Source organism: Lynx canadensis, chromosome E1 (genome assembly GCF_007474595.2).
Source record: "Lynx canadensis isolate LIC74 chromosome E1, mLynCan4.pri.v2, whole genome shotgun sequence".
Lineage (NCBI taxonomy): Eukaryota > Metazoa > Chordata > Mammalia > Carnivora > Felidae > Lynx > Lynx canadensis.
Genome location: NC_044316.2, coordinates 52,858,781 through 52,879,482, shown reverse-complemented (window position 1 = coordinate 52,879,482; position 20,702 = coordinate 52,858,781). Strand labels below are relative to the sequence as shown.

The following is a 20,702-nucleotide window of genomic DNA, read 5'->3' as shown; positions in this document are numbered from 1 at the left end:
ATGCTGTGATACAGTATTAGCGTGAAAGCAATTTTAGATCTCTAGTTAGAAAAAGCGAAGAACGGGAATCTACTCCCAAAACCAAGAGCACACCGTATGTTACCAACTTGATGATAAATTATATTTAAAAAGCTAGATCAGATGGACCTACATCATCAACCTGATAATAAGTAGCTCTTTCAAAGCCTAAAAAAAAAAAAAAATACTAAAGAAAAAGTGAAGAAATTGGGGTCTAATGGTTTTTTCAAAATTCTAATTGGTGTTTGAAACAAAGACCTTAAATTTTAACTCCAGCGACTTAGATTTAATGACTTGTGGGCCTGAGGATACTATTAAAAAAAAATTTTTTTTTAATCTTTATATTATTTTTGAGAGAGAGATAGAACGTGAATGGGGGAGGGACAGAGAGAGAGGGAGACACAGAATCTGAAGCAGGCTCCAGGCTCGGAGCTGTCAGCACAGAGCCTGACACGGGGCTCAAACCCGCAAATTGTGAGATCATGACCTGAGCTAAAGTCAGAAGCTTAATCAACTGAGCCACCCAGGAGCCCCTTGAGGATACTATTTTAAAATTGATATATAGTTTACTGGTATGGGAACCAATTTTTTTGTAACACCATGCTAGATGAATTGTTAATGTAGAAGTCAGGTTCATTTTTCTGTTCATTGAGTGAAAAGTGAAATCATTTGTCAATTTGTGTCTTCCTGTTGGGTCCCGTGGAAAGGCAGTGACATTCCCTGATCTTGGACGATTATTTGGATGGGTAAAAACTAGCTACATTTAAATTTGTTCTCTTAGGGGCTGGCCTTTTTGGTTTGAATTTTATCTTAATTTGTAGTAATGCTTTTTGCTTTCAGTTTCAATATCTTTATTTACAAATTACCTTAGACGTTTCCACATAAATCTGGCTTCTGTTACATAGGATATAAAAGGTGCTGCTACCTGAGTAAATAGAAGCAGTACATCTTTTAAATGCAAAGACCTAGGTTTGTGGGTTTAAAAAAAAATTTTTTTTCAATGTTTATTTGAGAGATGGAGAGAGACAGAGCATGAGCAGGGGAGGGGCAGAGAGAGAGGGAGACACAGAATCGGAAGCAGGCTCCAGGCTCTGAGCCGTCAGCACAGAGCCCGATGCGGGGCTCGAATTCATGAACAGTGGGTGAGATCATGACCTGAGCCGAAGTCAGACACCCAACCGAGCCACCCAGGTGCCGCAGTTTGTGGGTTTTTAAAAAAAAATATCTTTAACTTACCAAGATCATTTTAATTTTTAAATCACTATAAAGTGTAACAAGCAGAGAGAGAAAATGTGGAAGAAAAGCGAAGTGGCTTACTTTGAGCAGCCTCTGTCCTTTTTTTGGGGGGGTCTCTATTAGAAAGGGAAAGTTTTCATGTCATAACTCTAAAATCCCAGGGATACTCTTGGAGTGCAGAGATGTGACAAAAAGTAACCAGGGGAACCCATGTATCATTACAATTAGGATTCTCTCAATCCATTTATCTGAACTGATAAGAATTAGTTGAATATTAGGTTATCTTTTTTAGTAGTGTGAAGTTAGAGGACAGTGGGATTCTTTAGTGCAGTTTTTAAAAAAGTATCTTAAGTTTCTTAGTTTTGCCCGTTCTCATCTTCAGTCTGTTGTAGGGTAGCAGGTGCATCCTTAGAGATGGAAGGGTTTGGGTGAAACTTAGGTGTGTGTTGTGTTTAAAATCCTGTAGCAAATGAACTCTGAAATTAACTTCTAAGACAGTCCATTTAAAATGGAGTAACAAGCCTTTCAAAAGTTAGTCTGATTTTTAGCATACATTTTAAGAAACTTTGCCCCTGGTTTAAGTCCTTGAAGTGTTTGTAATACATCATGTCAGCTCAACAGCACAAAAAGCTGCAACAAGTGGTTTCATACTGACATTGAAGGCCAAGTTTGTTAAGTAATGAGACTACATACACACGTTTTTCTATAGGTCAGGATTATTTTTTGGCCTGTTGAAATTTAAACAAAATGAAGTGATAGATTAATAGAACATTTTAGTTAGGAAGGAACTTAAAACATCTGGTGTGGTCCAACTTCATTTTATAAAGGAAACAGACACAAAAAGGACATACTACCTGTCGAGCGGCACAGAAGAGTGACCACCTGCATTTTCTTTCCTTGCATAGTTAGAAAGTGGTTTTAATTAGCCCGCTGAATTCATTTGGAATCTTATGGTCTCGCTGATAGTAGCAGACTTGGAGCTCTCTTAAAACATTGGGCACTTGGGAAACAGAAGTTTCCATTAGATGCTCTGATAGACTTGGCTAGGGTCCCTCACTCCAGATTCTGCAGTGGAGTTAGAATGCACTCCATCATGACCCAGGAAGGGAGTGTGTGTGCAGTGAGCAGGAGTTCTTTGGTCTTTTGAGGCTCACATAAATTTAAAAGCAGCAGTGAATGGGGAGATGGAGGTGATGGGAAGCTGGGGGCTGAAAGAAAAAAAATACGTAGCTAGTCTGCTTTTCTAATTAAGAAGAGAAAGCAGGGTTCGCCTTGGTGGCTTAGTAGGTTAAGCGTCCAACTTCGGCTTAGGTCATGATCTCCTAGTTTGTGGGTTCAAGCCCGGCAAGGGGCTCTGCACTAACAACGTGGAACCTGCTTGGGATTCTCCCCATCTCTACCCCTGCCCCACTCAAGCTTGCGTTCTCTTTCTCTCGAAAGAAAGAAAGAGAAAGCATGCAGCTCTAAATAATAGATAGGCACAAATATTCTGGTTCTCTCTTTATGAAGCAGAGAGGCTCAGTAATTAATATTCCTGCTGGAGGGCTTTCTAAAGATTATTAGCAGGAACAGTCTTCAGAGTTGTTTTGTTTCTACCATAGGTATACATGGGTGAGCTCTGAAACTGACTTCACCTGCTGGGAAGATGGAACCTAGGGGTAGGACGAGCTGAGGGGCTGAGAGTTCTTGACTCTCCGCTTTATCATTTGCGCCCTGGGGACTGAGAAAATGAGCTTAACATTCCTGTCCTGTGTCAGGATTTATACTCTTCCTTTCTGCGGAGGGAAGTGTCCCTCTGCCTTTCTGTGTCTGCTCTACCTCCTGAAAGCCCCCCCCCCCCCACCCTCCTGCCCACTATGCCTCCCTTCTCTGCGTCTCTCTAGTGTCGTCTCCCCCCCCCCCCCCCCCCGGTCCTCTCATGAGCCCATGAAGGTGCCTTTCCTCGCAGATCTCCTCACTGCCCGGCCCATACCCGTACCGCTTCCTTCCCTTTCCCAGCGGCTGTCTGGTACCTTCAGCCCAGCTGGTGCTGTCCCACCTGTCTTCCATCCTCTCCGCTCTGTGTCCTGGCTTCTTCCCCGACCCCCTGAAAGTTATCTCAAGGCTCGCCCATGCTCTTTCCATTCCACAGACACACACTGAGCACGGTATTTGCCAGCTTGGATGTCTCCTTCATTTCCTCCTTCCATCTCCCTTTGGGCTGTGACACACATTACCTTTCGTTTACATTGCCGCAGTTCTCCTGGGACCTGCTTTCCTGCTTGATGCAGAATCCTCACTCCTGAGGGTAGATCTGGGCAGAATTAGGTGCAGACCTCGGGGCACTGGATCCGCCAGCCATAACCTCTCATGGATGTTTGTCTGACCGACTGCGCCCGCAGTGGCCCAGCCCCACCACACTATTAGCTTTGCTCCCCGAACACTCCTTCCTTCTCATTTTGCTCTTACTGTGCTCCCAGTTCGTCACAGCTTGCTTACTAAAACTCTTCCTCCACCTTCCCGGCCCACTTCAGACACCGTTCATTTCAACGAGCCTCTCCTAATTCTTCACCTGCTGCAGGGTTCCCGTTGCCACAGGAGCATGACAGTAGGATCACTATCAGCGGCTGTAGGTGGTTTTCACTTTTTAGTATTACAAACAAGGCCAGGCCAGACATTTGTGTACGTGTCTTTATAAAGTTGGTATAAACCAGGGGCACCTGGTGGCTCAGTCGGTTAATCGTCCAACCTTGGCTCGGGTCATGATCTCACAGTTCGTGGGTTCAAGCCCTGCGTTGGGCTCTGTGCTGACAGCTCAGAGCCTGGAGCCTGCTTCGGATTCTCTGCCTCCCTCTCTCTGTCTGCCCCTCCCTTGCTCATGCTCTGTCTCTCTCTCAAAAATAAACATAAAAAAATAAAGTTGGTATAAACCATGTCTTTACGCAAGAGTTTTAAAAGGGGCTAGAAATCACAGGTATGTGTGTCTCCCTCACCCTTTTTCAGTATCTTATGTGACCCATTTTAAAGAGCTTTTACTTTTTTGCACAATAGTGTCACCTTTGCTATTATAGTGTGAAATAAAATTTGAGATGGAAACTTGACTTACTACAAACTGATTCTAGTTCTTGCCTTAATTTTCAGACAGTACCTGTAACGAAAAACAGTAAAGAAAACAGACTAAGAGGAAGCAAAGTGTTCTGCGCGGTGGGTTTCTTATCTAGTGTAGTAACTGACTTGTTAAATAGCCATGGCCTTACCAGGTGCAGGAGAGCCGCACGTGTGGGCTGCTCCACTCTAGATTAGGAGGGGCCTTAATGTAAGAAAACAGTTTTTGGTTTTGAATCGTATTTGACTTCTTAAGTCTTTTAAGTAAATTTAACCAGTGCTGTAGCTAACCGTACCATCTGACTCCATTCAGTCCACTTTATGATGCTTTCATGTTTGTGTTTTTTTGTAGACAGATAGCTTGTCTTTTACTATCTGTCGGCAGTGGGATATGTGACCTGTTAAATAGCTCAAGATGACTTCTGGACCATGATGATTCGTGCTTTAAGTGTTATTAATAATGGATATCTTTCATGGACGTTGCATTCTCTGCTGTTCTCAGATATGTTTATGTACCTACTGTTAGGTGTAACTTTTGATCAAAAATGGATAAACTAGTCTAATTTTGAAAATCACTTTTCAAGTTCTGTCTGGAAACATTATTGAAACATTTATTTTTATAATGAAAATACACAATAACCACATTGCAAGAATGTGATAGTAAAGGGTAGGAAAAAAATAAGCAACTTCAGTCCCTCCATCCTAATATAACTACCATGGCCAGTTTTTCTCTAGTCTTTTTTTCTGAGGTGCAGACTTCTCAAAACCAAGGACTTTGTGGAAGGGAGCAGGAGTTAGATGTATCAAACGACTAAGTTAAGCAAAAGCATACACTAGATCATTATTAGAACTCTGTCTTTCTCCTGCATCGATTCTTTTCAGTACAGTATCGTATTGAGTTGTGAATGGAAGAAGGGTACTGCTAGTCATTTATTTGAAATGCACTATTTAAATTGTCAAATATCAGAATTCTGAAATGGATTCTTACCATTGACTTCCCTTTTGAGAACCCTAGCTCTTAGGGATCTCTGACTAGCTTCTTCAAGACAAGTAAGACATCTGGGGCGCCTGGGTGGCGCAGTCGGTTAAGCGTCCGACTTCAGCCAGGTCACGATCTCGCGGCCCGTGAGTTCGAGCCCCGCGTCGGGCTCTGGGCTGATGGCTCAGAGCCTGGAGTCTGTTTCCGGTTCTGTGTCTCCCTCTCTCTCTCTGCCCCTCCCCCGTTCATGCTCTGTCTCTCTCTGTCCCAAAAATAAATAAACGTTGAAAAAAAAAAAAAATTTTAAAAAAAAAAAAAAAAAAAAAAAAAAAAAAAAAAAAAAAAAGACAAGTAAGACATCAAGTCATGTTCGCTACCTTAAAAAAAAAATTCGGCACGCTTGTGCATGCTTGTGCACGTTTGCCCACACGCATCTGGAGCTGCAGAAATGCTACTGTAACTTAGGAGAAGTATGTTGTAGTCTTTCAGGATGTGTGTTCTGCATCCAGGGGATACCATTTTGTGTCCATGAGATGATAACCACGAAATTGTCCCAGATTTTTTGAGACTCGTGCCCAGAAGCCATTTTATTTGTTAATGACGTCTGTCCCCTGTACCAGTGATTGATACTTTGCCTTGGAAGCTGAACACTTCCTCGTTTGATGATTGGACGTTATCGGAATGAACGATAAAATTCGCAGGTAGAGAAGATGTGTAAAGGCACTCGGGTGTAGTGGAGAGGGTTTGCGGTCAGAGGCCTGCACTTGAATCCTGGACCCTGCCGCTTCTGGGAATGTGATGGGGATCTTGGCCCCACTCAGCCTCCCGTGGTGGTCGTGAGGATAGAACGAAGTCTCCTAGGTGACTGTGCTTTGTGAAGCTCTAAAGCCCGCGGTCTGTTTTGATGCTGGCGCTCCTCAAAGCAGATGGCAAGGATACTCTCAAATAGGGTGTTGGGAATGAAACCACGGTGAAGTTCCGAAGAAACAAAACAGCCTAACGGAGCTCCCGTTTCTTTTTCCTCCCAGTCTTCGAGCAGCGATAGCGGCGGCAGCAGCAGCAGCAGCATCAACAGCCCGGACAGGGCAAGCGGGCCGGAGAGCAGCTTGAACCACGTGGGCGCCGGGTCCGGCCCTAACACCCCTCAGCCTGTTCCTGAGCAATCTGCACTGTGCCAAGGCCCTTACTTCCGCATCAACCAGACCCTGAAGGAGGCCCACTTCCACAGCCTACAGCACCGGGGACGGCCTCCGACATGATGTGCCGGCGGTTTCTTGCCTTCTGTGAAGGGACAGCGCTGTGCAGATTTGATATTTCAACTTACGATGTTTTAAAAAATTGCACAAAAATATGCCTGTTGGCTTTTCAGTCTATATTTGAAAGAGCGGGTTAACAGGCAGTTGTTTACTTGTGGTTTTGCTGCACTATTGCAATTTCAAAGGGGCTTCGAAGCAATTTTTTATAGGATTCTTTTGAGGGTGGGTATCACATCCATGTCGAGGTAACGGTATGAGGAAATCTCATCTGCGTGTTGAATCCATAGTTTGTCCAGTTCAGATTGGTTTCCAAATCTGTCAATTAGAAATTCTACTTCATGTAAAAAGGCCTTTTAACAATGCGGGATCTTCAATTTTTTAAATTCAATAAATCAGCAAAGAGTATCTAGTTTCCATGAAAAAAACCTAAGTTTTTTTTTCCAAAATTTAGAAAGCTTGATTCAGTCTTGCACTGAAATTAACTGCCATACTACCTCTTAGTATGTAGACATCCTGTTGAAAGTACGCTGTCCTTTCTAACAGGAGAACAATCAGATCCAAGTTAGACCGCGGAAGGGAAGCACCCTTGCTAATAACCATCTTCTCTCTTTGTTATATATTTGTATTTCCAGAGAGAATCTCTTTCAGACTTGTATACCCAGATAACTTCTGCTACCGTTACTCCTCCAAAGCCTACATCTCAGACTTAGTAGAAAACACTGCACAGATCTGACAGTCAAGAAGTACATAATGAATGACCTTTGTCTTACTCACAGACTTGTTCTGCCAGCAGCTTCTGTGATCTCACTGGGAGTCCGCCTTGGGGGTCAAGGATTCAGGCGCTGCTGAACGCTGACCAAGTGTAGGCTCTCTGAACTGCTGTCTGAAGTCACAAGTATCGTGAAACTGTCGGACAAGGATTCACTTTATGCTTAAAGCGCAAACCCCCAACAGTAATTCGGGGGCCACATTCCACCGCTGAAACTGGAAAGACTGGTGTGGCTTAGAAATAAATGAGCAGAGGCACCGTTAGAAGAAGTGATGTAGTATTTATTTAGAGAGGGATGGCTATGTTCCCATGTTATTTAGTCATACTAGAGAGCCAACCTAGCTTGAATAACGAAGGCGTAGACGCGTCTTCTTCCTCACTGACCAGCTGTCTGAACAAGGAGCCAGGGTGCGTCGGGTCACCTGCTCGGGAGAGTGCCGGGGGGCCAACCTGCCACGCATGTAGAGGAAAGTGCCTTAGAGTCTACCCAGACCCTTCTGCCTGTTCACCCCCCGCCACTGCACTCGGAGTCCACACAGCACACACGAGCAGATCTGAGAAGCACGGAGAGCTCTAGGAAGGGGCCTTTGCTCTTTGTCAAGATTGGCAGAGGCCATCGGGGACAAAATGCGATTCTATTATGTGACACAACTAACGCTTCCAGGTGAGAACTCTCCTGGGAAAAGGGTAAACATATGTACCTCCTTTCCCTGGTCGGTTCCTCTCCTATGGACAGGACTTACGGTCAGTTACTTGAAGAGACATTCCGAGTTCGGGGGGAAGTTCTGGCACAGGCCCATGCTCGTGGAGGGGATGGTCTGTGCAGGAACTCGTTCTCTTCACTACCATCTCCCACATTTGACAACCAGATGTTTGATGAGAATCTGGGTCTTAATGGGTTTGATGGCGGGGAAGATGGAAAGGATACGTTGCTAATATTTTGTCTCACAAGAAAGCAAACACAACTAAATGCTGAAAGAAGACAAGCTGTTTGGGCTCAAACGCGTGTACACAACACAACTCAGAAATACCCAGGAGGACTCTTGCGGGCTTAATGGATGGCAGTCAACTGAAACAAAACGCGCATTAACAAGAAAATGTCAAACTCAGAGCAAATTCCCTTTAATTTCCCACCCAACTGAAAGAAATGGAAGAGGAAACCACCACCAGAACAGAATGGTTTTTTCCCCCAAACAAGTACAGTCATCACGCTGGGTTAGCAGTTAACTCTCTCACCCTACAAGAAAGAAATAATCTCCATCCTGTCCTGCCTCTTTTTTACAGCCTTGGCAGTCTGAGAGAACGTTCCTATTATGAGGCTACTTGACAATGTAAATGGGCATCTTTTAAAACTTCTATCAGCTCGAGCTAGTGAAACCTTGTACTTCTCTATTGCGCCGCCATTAAAAGCAGCATTAGTGCATTTTGTCATTCGGTTCTTTATCGGTTATTTAAGGGGGAGCTAATTGGGTGGTTTGGTGGGAGGTGGGGACAGGATCAACAGGGGTGAACCCCTCACTCTGTGCACTAACCTGGGTTTTTGTTTCGATGCTTCTGCTGGTTGATTTGGCCTTTCGGGTACTTGTCATGCTCAGTGGAAGAAGTCCGAACCTCCAAGACAAGGTGAAGGAATTTCAGGGGCATGAACAGGAAGCTTCGGGGCCCGGCTAAAACATCTTTAGAACCATTACCTGATCTGACTCGATGCCAGAGGCAGTATGTTATGGGGTTCTTGGGAGTTGAACGTGTTGCTCCTGGGCGTGAACTGATTCTCTGTACCAGTGACCAATCCAAACAGAACCTGACAGACGAGAAATGGAGCGCAGTAACACGCCGGGTTTTTTACTGTCCAGTTGAAAAGAGAAAAACCCCTGGCTAGTAATCAAGCTCTACTTTGTTTCTGTCCAGCCTTTTGGGGAACGTTCTTTTGAGTGTGTTAATGCTTCACAATTACCTTTTTCACTGCCCACGGGTCAGAACCTTAGAGTCACATGGCTCTTTTACTTCGTTCTCTTCCTGAGGCCTTGACCTTCATAAAACCTTAATAATCCTTATCTGCGCCTCCAGGGGTCAGACCATGGTTGCCTCAGCAGTGGTTTTATCTAATCCTCTTTCGGCCCTTATAACTAAACTGTGCGATTTGGGTCCCGCCCTCCTCCCGGCACCACCTCCAGGGTATTAAGTGCAGAGGCAGGTTGGCGTGGTAACCTGAGCCCGCGCGCTTTCACACCGAGCACGAGCACGTTTCTCACGTGACTTACAGAGGTTCGCTGAGCCAGCCGCGTGAGGTTGCTGTTGAGGTGTGGTGTGAAGACATCCAGGTCAAACGGGTCAATGAGTGTTTCCAGGGAGTCGGCCACTTTCTCAATTCTGAAAAAAGGATTCTGATTTCCTTTACCCAGTTTTCTAGCTCAGAAACCCCGTATTTGGACGTAGTCGTAACTGCTGGCTCGGGACCACCTGTCACTGCCCGTGGTACTTGAAGTGATCCCAAGAGCTTCCACCTGCTAAGATGTCTGAAGTCCATTCCTTCCTCACATTGTTAGGGTCAGCGCCACAGGCTCAAATTCTGCCCAAGAGCTGGTTGGCTGACTCAGAGGAGAGAGGAATGAGATTCCACCTACCACACTTGACCATGGCATTTACCCAGCAGGTGGCTATTCTTTATCTAGCTGGTAATATGAGCACTTCCTGTTTCAAACAAATACAACCAATTCACGACGAGAGGCTGCCTCTTGGGGGCTTTCTGGAACGGGCTGTGTGCACTTGGGAGAGCCCGTGGCGGGAGCCTACCTGGAGTCCTGCTTGCTGCGGCCACTCTTCACCTCCTCACCCCTGGCTGTCAGAATGATGCTGAGATAGCGCAGATCATAAAGCAGCTGCAGGGCCCGATTCTGGGTCATGGGGAACGCACCTTCTTTCTGTAAGTGAATATCCCACCCCCACCTGTTAAGGGAGACTTGTGATATGAGCCAAATAAACAGCTTCATGCTTTGGTTACATGCTTTGAGTTACAGCTTATTCCAGAAGCAGCCGCTTTTATATTCATGAGGGCAGTTCAGTCTTACAACACCAACAAAAAGAACAGGTTATGTTCGAAAGTTTGTCTTAAACCAAACTAAAAACCTTAAAGGCCTTGGGGGCTGTAGACTGCCCTTTAAAAGGGGAAAAAGCTCCTTGTGTGAAGGAGAGGCATTCTGAGGCAGCTCAGGAGAGGAGACTTCGCTGAATTCTCCCCCAAATCAGGAGGTGGTCCTGTCTTTAAAAAAAATTTTTTTTAATCTTTATTTATTTTTGAGAGAGAGAGAGAGAGAGAGACAGAGTGTGAGCAGGGGAGGCTCAGAGAGAGAGGGAGACGCAGAAACTGAAGCAGGCTTCAGGCTCCAAGTTGTCAGCACAGAGCCCGATGTGGGGCGCGAACTCACGAACCCAGTGAGATCATGACCTGAGCTGAAGTCAGATGCTTAACTGACTGAGCCACCCAGGCGCCCCGGTGGTCCTGTCTTTAAAATGTCACTAATGAAACCGGGACATCAACCAAGGGCAGAGCGCTCCAGAGAAGGGGAGGGTGGGTGGAGGGCTGGGACACAGGAGCTCCCGGAAGCCGGTACCTCTGTGTGCCACATGCTGCGCTGGGCACGGTCCCCCTCCACCCCTCCCAAGCAGCTCTCTGAGTGACCGCACCTGACTCCGGAGAAACGGAGAAAGTGTCACAATTTGCCCAAAGCCGCAGCATGTACTTGGCAGTGCTGGGGTCGGAAACCAGGCCTTTTTTCTTTCCCACTGAACTGCCTTCTAGTGAACACCTGCTTGATCCTCGAGAAGGGGTGTGATGAACTCACCGCCTGGGAAGCCGCTACTGATTAGACAGCCTGCGCTGAGTGTAAACGCTCGGAATCCTTGATGGGAACTGCCCAAGCCCCAGAAAAAGCTAAGGTGTTTATTTCTGTTTTTAGCGGGGAAAAAATTCAAACACCAACCTTCACCTGTTTTTCTTCTGAAAGTTTCTCATAGGCAGCCACCACCTGGACCATACAGCTTTTCAGCATCTCCTGCAGGGTCACTTTTGGCAAAGCATGGCCTCCAACCCGGTTAATTTCCTGGCAGAGGCTAAACAGGAAGGACTGGACATACCAGGATGGCTAAAAGAACAAAGGAACGTCGAGTCACCAAGTTGCGCCAGTTGGTAAAAGTGGCTCCGTTTATCCCTACTAGGCTCATGTGCCGGGACCTTGACCCTCCAGTCAGCCCCTCACAGCAGGCCCGGTAACAGATACAAGTGACAATCGCTGCCATCCCCACGGTGGCCGGGGGCTTGGCCCGGCAGGTGGCACTGTGCTTTACGCTGTTTTCACTTTAGGGTAAACAGCCGTCTAATGAGCAGAGCCCGGGACACACAAGGAAAGGATCGTTAACTGACTGACTCCTCGGCCCTCGGTCCACTCTACCCCCATGACGGAAGTTATAAATACCACTTCCGGTTCTTCCTCAGAAGCCGTGTGCTGACTGATTTTCTCGTCTTTTCCCTCTCCGCAGAGTGGGCTGTTTGGCCCTGTCCAGGCCACAGGTGCTCCAATGGGGGCACCTGCTAACCTGTGTAGGGAGTCGGATTGTGGACATGATGCAGCTGCCAGACTCCGCTTCCTCCTGGATTTCTAGTTCATCCCAGCTGGTGGCTGTGGCCAGGATGGAGCCGGCATCGTCTAGAAGTAACGACTGGGTGAATCCGTGAGCCAAAACCTGGTAATAAAAGGCAAATGTCCAATGGGCCCCTTGGCTCCTCCATAGAGCGTTTCAAGCCACCAGGGTAATCTTGAGACCAGCTTCTGCTGCTTAGATCTTGTGTGCCCTGCCGAGTGGAAACGTCACTCTTGGGCTGATTCCGCGCGGCAGTAAGGGGAGTTTTGTTGTAACTACCCTACAGATGTCAGCGGCCACCCCTTAAGATGCCAGTGGAGACCGCAGAGAACATGATACTCAGGTTGAAGAGCAGGAAATACAGACCCTTGCCCCGAGAGGTCTTTTATTCTTATCAGGGGGCAGGAGAAAAAGCCGGTGTTTCTATCTCTAAAACCTAGGCTAAAAATGTGAACGGGGAAATGTGTACACGAGAGCCATCTCACTATCGCAGAGAAGTAAAAGTAACTGCGTGAAGTAAGAATCATTGTTCCCTTACTGCGGAAAGCCCTCGCTGAGGCTGGCCAGCCTGGAACGTGACAGAAGGGAGGCAAACGGGGGGTCGCCGCTGAGCACGGGAAGAACCCGCCGACGGGTCGGTCACTCACCTTCACAACCGCCGAGCTCCACACGCGGTAACCCATCACGCTCTGCTGCAGGAGGAGCTCCTTGACTTCCTGCCACTTGGCCTGCGAAGGAAGTACTTCCCGAGTGGTCCCCTTTCCCTGCTTTTTCAGAGCCTTAGGGTCCCTTGCTGGTTTCTCAGAGTTCCTGGACTTTCCCAAGACGCACTGCTTCAGATGGGGACACAGCTCTCCCAGCGACTGGCAGAGTCTGGCCATGAAAAGGACCGCGTGCAGCTGGACACTGTCGAGGGCATCCCGCTGCCCCTGCACCACCTGCTCCGTGCCGTGCAGCTCTGCCCGGATGCAGGCCGTGACGCGCTCGATGCACGCCACGGACTGAGCCTGCAGCAGCTCCAGCACGGTGCCGGCATCCGCGTACCTGTCAAAGGCACAGCTCTTGGCTTGCACGGGGGAGACGTCCTTGGGCGGTGACGAGTCCGCAGAGGGAAGGTAGGCCAGGAGGTCGTCCAGCTGAACCTGCAGTTTAGCATCCAGGGCAGAGCAGAAGTCCTGGACGCAGGGGCTAACCGCCTGCGCCTTCATGGAGAGCCCGCTGCCGGCACGCGGCCCCCGGTGCGCCACGCTGACCCAGGCAGCATCGGGAGGCAGGTCCTGGGGACTCTCGGACCAGAGGAAGAGAGACATGTTATGCTCCAAGTGGATGTGCTTACTCGGAGTGGAGCTGCTGGTGCTGCTCTCGAGCTCCTGCAGGGCGGAAATGAGGAGCTCCTTGCAGCCGGCAGAGATGGAGTCAAAGCCTTCTCTTGTCAGGGTCTGAAAGAGAGCGAGAGGAGCGAGCGTTCCAGTCGTGACCCGTCAGGACATCTCAAAGCCACGGCACCAGCTGGCACGCCGTCCTCGCGCTCCGCACGTCCTCCGGCACGCTCAGAGAGCTCACGTGGTGTCGGCAGAGAACGGGGTCGTTGCTGACGGCCCCAGACACATTCCCGACCCCCTGACAGAGGCCGCCGCGTCTCTTTCTGTACCACAGTCGAGATCTCTGCTCATTTCTATGGTTCGTTACCCAGAAGAGCCACCCCTGAGTCAGTCAGCAGACAGAGGACAGACTCAGGGAGTGACAGAAGTGACAGTCAAAAGATCACACTAGGACGGGCCGGAAGACAACCGGACCGAGTGACCTCACCTGTAACCGGTCAAGGAACAGCTGCCGCATCAAATCCTCCCAGAACAGGAGTGGCTTCTCCAGAAGCCGCTGACATATCACGTCCCAGCTGTGGTTGGTGGACTCGTTGGTAAGTAATTCCCACATGGCATCCCGGATCCCTGCGAGCCCTCTTATGCTCTTCACGTAAAAAAGCAGGTCGGTGATCCCATTTTTAATGTCTTCATTACACCTGCAACAAAGTCATTTTTCTTGGGCTTTATTAGACTTGGGGTTTTCACACCTTTCTTAAGAAAAAGAGCAGGACTCCAATGGAAAACCTTTTACTTGGGTCCCAATATGTAAACGTATATGTATCTCAGAGTATTTATCAATATGCACTAAAGACAGCGTTTCTGGCTAGACTGGGGGATGGGGCCCACCCTTGCCTCCCCGAGGTATCTACCTGGAAGGACGTCTACGGGCCACTAGAATGGCTTCAAAAACCGCGGCACTAAGTAAAAGCTTAGGAGTGGCAGAACTCTTGCAATCCTGTAGGTAATATTTTGGAAGGTGAATTCCTTTTTGGTTCTCCTACAGCGGGGGCTGACCATCCCCCCAAACCCCCCGAGGGCAGTGACAGGTGGAAGAGTGAGTGACTGGCGTGACCCAGCGGGCGGCATGCAGAGCATCACCTAGAAGGTCCGGCTTTCCCCTCATTCCTCCGTGGCCTCACCGGCCCCTCTTGTGGCTACGTGAGTGGGTCCTGCCAGCCTCGGGAAAGTCCTGGCTACTTACATGTGGATCCATTTCCGCAGCGTGTCTTTCAGGTACTCCTGGCTGATGGGCTGTGCCAAGGTTCGGAGAGCCGGCTGGAACTGGACGACAGATGCCGGCAGGTGTCTGGACCAGCTGCACAGTTTCACCTCCTCTTGCAGAACACCGGCGCCCTTCCCTAAGAGAAGGCCAAGTGACAGGTAATCGGGGCCATCCTTTGGAAGGCATATTACAACCTGGACCCAGAAGGAACTTCCAAAAATCATCTCGCCTTCCTCTGGCCAGGTCAGGCCGCACTCCTGAAACAGGGGGAAAGGGAAGTACAGAATAGACGTTCCTCAGGGAGTTGGCAGCTTCCCGCCAATATGGGCACCATATTGGTTGAGAAGGTGAAAGGCAGGGAGGAAAGGTGCGGGGTGGGGCAGGGGGAAGGAGCAGTACTGGAGTGCCCTCCACGTCCTAGAGGCAGAACTTACGTTGTCACAAAATAAAAGGCGATCATTTCCCTTTCCTCACCATCCTCCGACCAACCTGGAAGAGCTAAGAACTGAAGACCACTCATCCTGATGAGTGGCTTGTAGCTCCTTAGAGGTGGACCTTTCAAGAAGGACACCAGCATCTGCGGGGCAACTCTGGGAGGCAAACACCCTCCGGAGCTGGAAACACAGGGGTCCTTCTGAGGTCCCTTGTACTTGTTCTCCAAAGCCTTGACAAATTAGCCCATAGGCACCTTTCATGGGAGGGGAAAGGATGAAATGGAAGCACCTAGAGGGAAGCCAAGGCATAAGGAAGTGGCACCCTAGCTGGAAGAGACTACGTAATACACGTTTCTCTGAAAATGACCAGATGGCTGTCCCCACTTTCTACTTGTTTCCCTTCTACCTTTGGCCGTGTCTCCTCTGCCTGACCTCTGAGTTCTGGAGTCCCCTGAGGCACAGTCCTCTGTCATCCTCTTCCTGTGATGATGTCACCTATCCCCAAGGCCTCAGCCACAGGCACAGATGTGTGTCTCCGGTCAGACCTTTTACTGCTCTGTTCTGGACCTGTAGCCGCCTGCCCAGTGCACACTCCCATTCCAAGGGCTCAACGGTCTCCAAAGCAGTATTTTCAAGAGTGAGCTCATCATCAGCCCTTTCAGACCAGCTCCTTTTCTAATAGACTCGGACACCTCCTTCCCACACCCTCCACAGCCAATCTACCAAATCCCCTGCTAAACAGACGTCCAAGTTGTCCAACTAGCCCCCATCGTCTGCCACTTAGGTCATGATGACAGCCTCCCAAGTGAGCTCTCCACATCCACTCCAGACCCTGTGAAGAGCCACTGCCACATAAAAGCCAAATGAGTTTAATTGCAATTAGGATAAATGCGATCAAATAAAAGCACAGGACGTATGGGGACATTTAACAGAAGGATGTACAAGCCTGGAAGGTCTTAGAAGGCTCTCCACTGTTCTCTGGGTAAGGTCCAAACTCCCTAGCCTGGTCCACGCAGCTCTGCATTATCTGGTCACATCTGACAGACTGGCCACATCTCTTCCCATGCTGCTCTTGACCCTACCCCAAACCCTTAGCCTCACCTGCTTGCGTTTAGTCCCTCAAATATCCTAACATCTTCCTTGCCTCAGGACCTTTGCACATCCCATCCCCTTCGCCTGGAACTCTCTTCCTTGCCTCCCTCATTTGACTAACTCTTACTGAACTTTCAGATTTTAGTTTAAATACCATTCTCCAAGGAAAGCATCGTTGGTGAAGTCCCTCCCAAGTCAACTTGCGCTTGGCCTTTATGACAGTGGCCAATGTGGATATCCAACAGATGTGTGTATATTTGTGAGTTCGGTATCTGCCTCTACCGCTAGACTGTGACCTCCACGAAGGTGGGGTCCGCATTGGTCCCACGCGCTGCCATATCCCCAGAGCTCGGCACCGCAGCAGGCAGACGGTAGACGCTCAGTAGACAACAGGCGAATGACCAGAAAATGCGAAAGGCTGGCCAAGAGCTCACCGGTCGGATGCTGGCCCGTGATGGTCTCTAGAGTTGAGAAGAGCAAGCCGCATGGCAGGGACGGATCTGGCAGCTGGCCTTCTGGTAAAGTGTAGAAAAGAGCATGAGCCTGGTTCAAAGTGGTGGCCAGCAGCTCCACTAACGAGCAGACCTGAGTCTTGATGCCAGTACCTACGAGAAGAAACCACCCTCCTGTAAACAAGTTCCTGTGGTCAAATGGGAAACAGGGAACACCCCAGATGCTTCGGTCTCCCTGAGCTCATGCGTCTCCGCTCCGTTGTTTAAGGACCACGTTTTGGAAAGAAGCCAAACCTACTGTGGTGCGGCTGGTTGAGGAGTTTCTGAATAGCTGCCTTTCTGGCCAACAGGAAGTCTGCTAGGGCCTGGCGAGGAGAACTCTCTTCTAAGAGCATTATCGAGCACAGGGCCTCGGCTACAGCCTGGTCAGACACGGCTTGGCATTTGAGCAGCAGCTTGCTTTCGTGCAGAATAGTTGACCTAGAAAGATGATGACAGAGGTCAACGGGGAATTTTTTCCATCTTGGGAAGAAGAACCTTGGTACATCAGGAGACAAGACCTATTCCGCGACCCGGTAGCGGTGGCGCGTGGCCGTGCCCGGAGCCGGTCGCCACGCCGGGTCCACTTACCGGAAGTGGCTGGCCGCTGCGACCTGCCGGATGAGTATCGGGAATCGCAAGAGGACGGGGCTGTATCGGGAGCCAGAAGAATCCAGCTGGAGCAGACTGTGGAGGTGGCAGCAGAGCAGGTACAGCTGTGTGGCATGGAGGTACTGAGAGGCCTCCATGGAGCTCCAGATCTTCTCAGGGATTTCCAAGAGTAGCTTGATCTGGGCAGCCATGCTGTAGAACTTCTCCTGGGATGGCTGCTGGGGCTGCAGGGAAAGGCACAGACACCACGTCAGAAGAACAAACAGATGCAGGGTCAGCGTTTGGCAGGCTTGGGGGGAAGCGCCGGGGTATCGTAGGGCATAAGCTTTTGTTAAGGCTGATGCCGCTCGGCGAGGCATCGGAGTTTGGGGCAGAGAATCAGCAGAGACAGGAGTCCTGTCCAGCCGCACTGGCTTTTCCTCCCGGTTGGGGGTACCTTTGCGCGGTCTCCTGGAGAGGTGGACTTGATCTGGTCCTCCTCTCGCAGTCTAGTGATCAGCGAGCCTCGAGAGGTCTCCACAGCACAGAGCCCTGCGGACCACCATTCGAGTGGGCTTTCTTCTTCCCTTTTCTGATGTTCCGCCTTCCCCCATTTGCTCCTGCTTCTCTGAGTGCTCAATAGACTTCTCTGCCAGCTGTTCTTTTTTTTTTTTTAATTTTTTTTTTAATGTTTATTATTTTTGAGAGAGGGAAAGACAGAGACCAAGCAGGGAAGGGGCAGAGAGAGAGGGAGGCACAGAATCGGAAGCAGGCTCCAGGCTCTGAGCTGTCAGCACAGAGCTCGATGAGGGGTCCGAACTCACAGACCACGAGATCATGACCTGAGCCGCGGTCGGCCGCCCAACCGATTGAGCCACCCAGGCGCCCCTCTGCCGGCTGTTCTTTACCGCCCCTCCGCACGGCGCAGTCCTCACGCCTCTGCCCACCTCAGTCCACGATCCTACTCCAGGACTCTCTGCCCTGAAGCATCACCTCTAAGCAGACCACCACTATCGCGTCTTTTTCAGCCCTCACCACTCTCCTGCGTCCCAGGGATGCCTCTTCTGCTGCCTGCCTGCCAAGTGTCACTGCCATTCCGTAATCAGTATGTCCAAGGCGAAATTCACTGCCCTCCCCAAAATCTCAGTCATCTGACCTCCAAACATATCTCAGCACACCACCACTCTGCTCCCACGTTCCCAGGAGATTCATGTCCTTCCGGTGGTTCTGCTGAGGTCTCCACTACTAGGTTCCAGGATTCTAATGCAGGTCCTTATCGTCTCCCACTCATTAATCCAAAAACTTTTCGCTCATGCTGCGTTCATTCTCTACCGCCTCCGATCTATCCTTTACCTTTGCCTTCAGATTAATCTCCTTCAAAGGGAGAGCCTTCTAAAAGGCTCCTCGCTGTTTAGTAACTTGGCCTGGTTGTCAAAGATTTCCTGTCCTTCCAAGTACCTTCTTCCAGGGACCCTTCAATCCGTTGGTTCTACTGTGGCGGGGAGGGGAGTGATTTCATCCTCTCAGGAAATATCTGGAAACATTTTCGACTTTCAGAAAGGAGAAGAGGGGTACTACTGGTGTCCAGTGGGTCAAGGCCAGGGATGCTTATAAATATCCCACAATGCACAGGACAGTCTCTAAAACAAAGAATGATCCAGCCCCAAATGTCAGCAGCACCAAGGTTGAGAACCCCTGCTTTAATCAAATTGATTACCGATTTTTAATTGTCTTTTCATACTCCAGATCCATATTCCAAATCTCATCCATCACAACGGCCCCTCCTTACTGAGAAAGACTAAACCCTGAAGTGACTTCCTTCAGAAATATTATAGTAAATGTTAGTAATTATTTTGGAATCAATCACGTATTATCCTAAAATGTTTTCTATTGCTACTCTGAAGCATTTACATTTTTCTCATCAACTTTCCATGGACTTAATTCCTTGACTAGATTGGAAGCTCCATCAGAGCAGGAATGGCGGGGTGGGGGCAGGATTCTGTTTCTTTGTGCCTTCAACACAGAGGGCACGCAAATATTTGTGAGTCTGAGAATAAATCAGAAATAATAACTATAAAAAATATATTTCTAAGGTCAGGCACGGTACAAGTTACCTTTTAATAAACTGAAGCATAACTCCGTTATCGGAAAGGCTGGCCACTAAAAGGAGGCATATATAAATGAACAGAGGAGAGGGATGAGGTTTCTCATTTTCAAAAATTAGCAAAATATTTCTAATCTTCTATGGTTCCGTTGTGTGAGCCCTGGCTACTGACTTGGATTTTTCAAACAGGGTGTATTAAAAAGTTCCAAACTGGAGCTAAATTGTAGTTTTGCAACTTGTTCTAACATGTCGCTCTAAGGTTCCTTCTCCCCACGTCGTTAAGAACAAATTCCATGTTTACTCTTCTGACCCTCCCTACCCCTTCACTTTGTCATCCTTAAGTCAACATTCTTTAGGAACACAAAATGCTGCTCCGATATTAGGATGAATTTAGGACTGAATCCTTCCACATCAGGCCTAATCGTTAGCATTTTGGGGGGAAAACACTTAGGGTAACTTGATTAGAATAACCTCAGCTCCCTAAAATGAAAATGTTCCACTACTGAAGGATGAGAGCTTGATGGCTGGTACTGTCGTGCAACAACTCCAGCAAAGGGTAGAACAGGTGTTTGGGATCATGGAACTTATTCTTGGGAATGCGGTGGGCTCAAGACCGGGATGAGGAACGACATAAGGGGAAGGGACCAACGTAAGGGAGAGATGTGTTCTAAGAATAACGTCAGGAAACATTATACAGGGATGAGCTGAACTGTCGAGCGAGAGACCCTGGCGTTTCATCTAAAGCTGGAAGGGAGAGCCCAGCGAACCCACGAGGGAGGTGAGAGAATCTGGGCCCGGAAGTCAGGGAAGGTTCCTGAGCGGAATGGCGGATCAGCAACCAGCGCTGGCAGGACAGCCGTGTTCCCCCCCACCAGGAAGGGAGTCCAGAAATGCGGCTGCAGGCTCTTCCCTCGGCAGGTGAGGCTCGCGCGGGGGGGGGGGGGGGGGGGGACTGGCCCGTGGCCGCCCGAGGGCTGGGGGCGGGTCCGCGGGGGGCGGGACCGAGGGTGCGGGGCTGACCTGCGGGTCCCGCGGCGGCAGGGGGGCGGCCGAGCCGGCTTCGCGGAGACGGGCGCAGTACTGGTCGGTGGCCTTCACGGCGTCCACCAGTCCCTCGGCGCAGCGGCGCATCTGGCCGATGGTGTCGGCCGCCTCGATCAGGTCGCGGTACCGCTCTCCCACCATTTGCCGCAGCTCCTCTTTCTTGTGCTCGATCTCGGCCCGAACCTGGCGCTCCAGCCCGCGGATCTCCTCCGCTCCATGTGTCTCGAAGAGCGCCGCGGGGTCGCGCAGATCCAGCCGCTTCAGCGCGGGAGAGGTGGCCGCGGCCGCCATGATAGACGGGTCAGTCGGCCGACGGGTCACTTCCGCCCGGAGGCCCGCCCGGCGGCCATCTTGGATGGGGGCGGAAGCGCTTCCGCCCC

The 20,702-nt window shown here is 49.4% G+C and overlaps 2 protein-coding genes across 4 annotated transcripts in view; one reads left to right on the top strand and one right to left on the bottom strand.

Moving 5' to 3' along the window:
* FAM104A (family with sequence similarity 104 member A) overlaps window positions 1-8,765 on the top strand; it is a 17,255-nt gene extending 8,490 nt beyond the window's left edge. The window contains exons 3-4 of one of the 2 annotated variants that reach the window (XM_030295450.1): window positions 4,375-4,437; window positions 6,346-8,765. In XM_030295450.1, coding sequence (XP_030151310.1) covers window positions 4,375-4,437; window positions 6,346-6,576 — 294 coding nt within the window. In that variant the 3' untranslated portion in view covers window positions 6,577-8,765. The remainder of the gene's footprint in view (window positions 1-4,374; window positions 4,438-6,345) is intronic. The other variant, XM_030295451.2, reaches the window with a different exon arrangement.
* COG1 (component of oligomeric golgi complex 1) lies at window positions 6,089-20,702 on the bottom strand. Of its 2 annotated transcripts, XM_030295443.2 has the most exons (15): window positions 20,299-20,699; window positions 17,175-17,419; window positions 16,843-17,024; window positions 16,527-16,697; window positions 14,546-14,702; window positions 13,790-14,000; window positions 12,628-13,419; window positions 11,936-12,082; window positions 11,323-11,484; window positions 10,136-10,263; window positions 9,604-9,712; window positions 9,034-9,143; window positions 8,875-8,953; window positions 7,348-7,792; window positions 6,089-6,888 (listed from the first exon to the last, which is right to left on the bottom strand). In XM_030295443.2, exons 1-14 carry the CDS (start codon window positions 20,611-20,613, stop codon window positions 7,655-7,657), a joined length of 2,946 nt encoding a protein of 981 aa, XP_030151303.1. In that variant the 5' UTR covers window positions 20,614-20,699; the 3' UTR covers window positions 6,089-6,888; window positions 7,348-7,654. The 2 variants fall into 2 exon arrangements, with proteins under 2 accessions (XP_030151303.1, XP_030151304.1); XM_030295444.2 differs by lacking the exon at window positions 6,089-6,888 and having other exon boundaries at window positions 7,603-7,792; window positions 11,329-11,484; window positions 20,299-20,702.

Excerpts from the sequence above, each read along its gene's own strand:
- COG1 (XM_030295443.2), bottom strand. The coding sequence starts at position 20,613 with ATGGCGGCCGCGGCCACCTCTCCCGCGCTGAAGCGGCTGGATCTGCGC. Across the intron at positions 16,698-16,842 it reads CCTCAACCAGCCGCACCACA|GTACTGGCATCAAGACTCAG; the intron begins GTAGGTTTGGCT and ends TTCTTCTCGTAG. Across the intron at positions 13,420-13,789 it reads TGTTCCTTGACCGGTTACAG|ACCCTGACAAGAGAAGGCTT; the intron begins GTGAGGTCACTC and ends GCTCTCTTTCAG.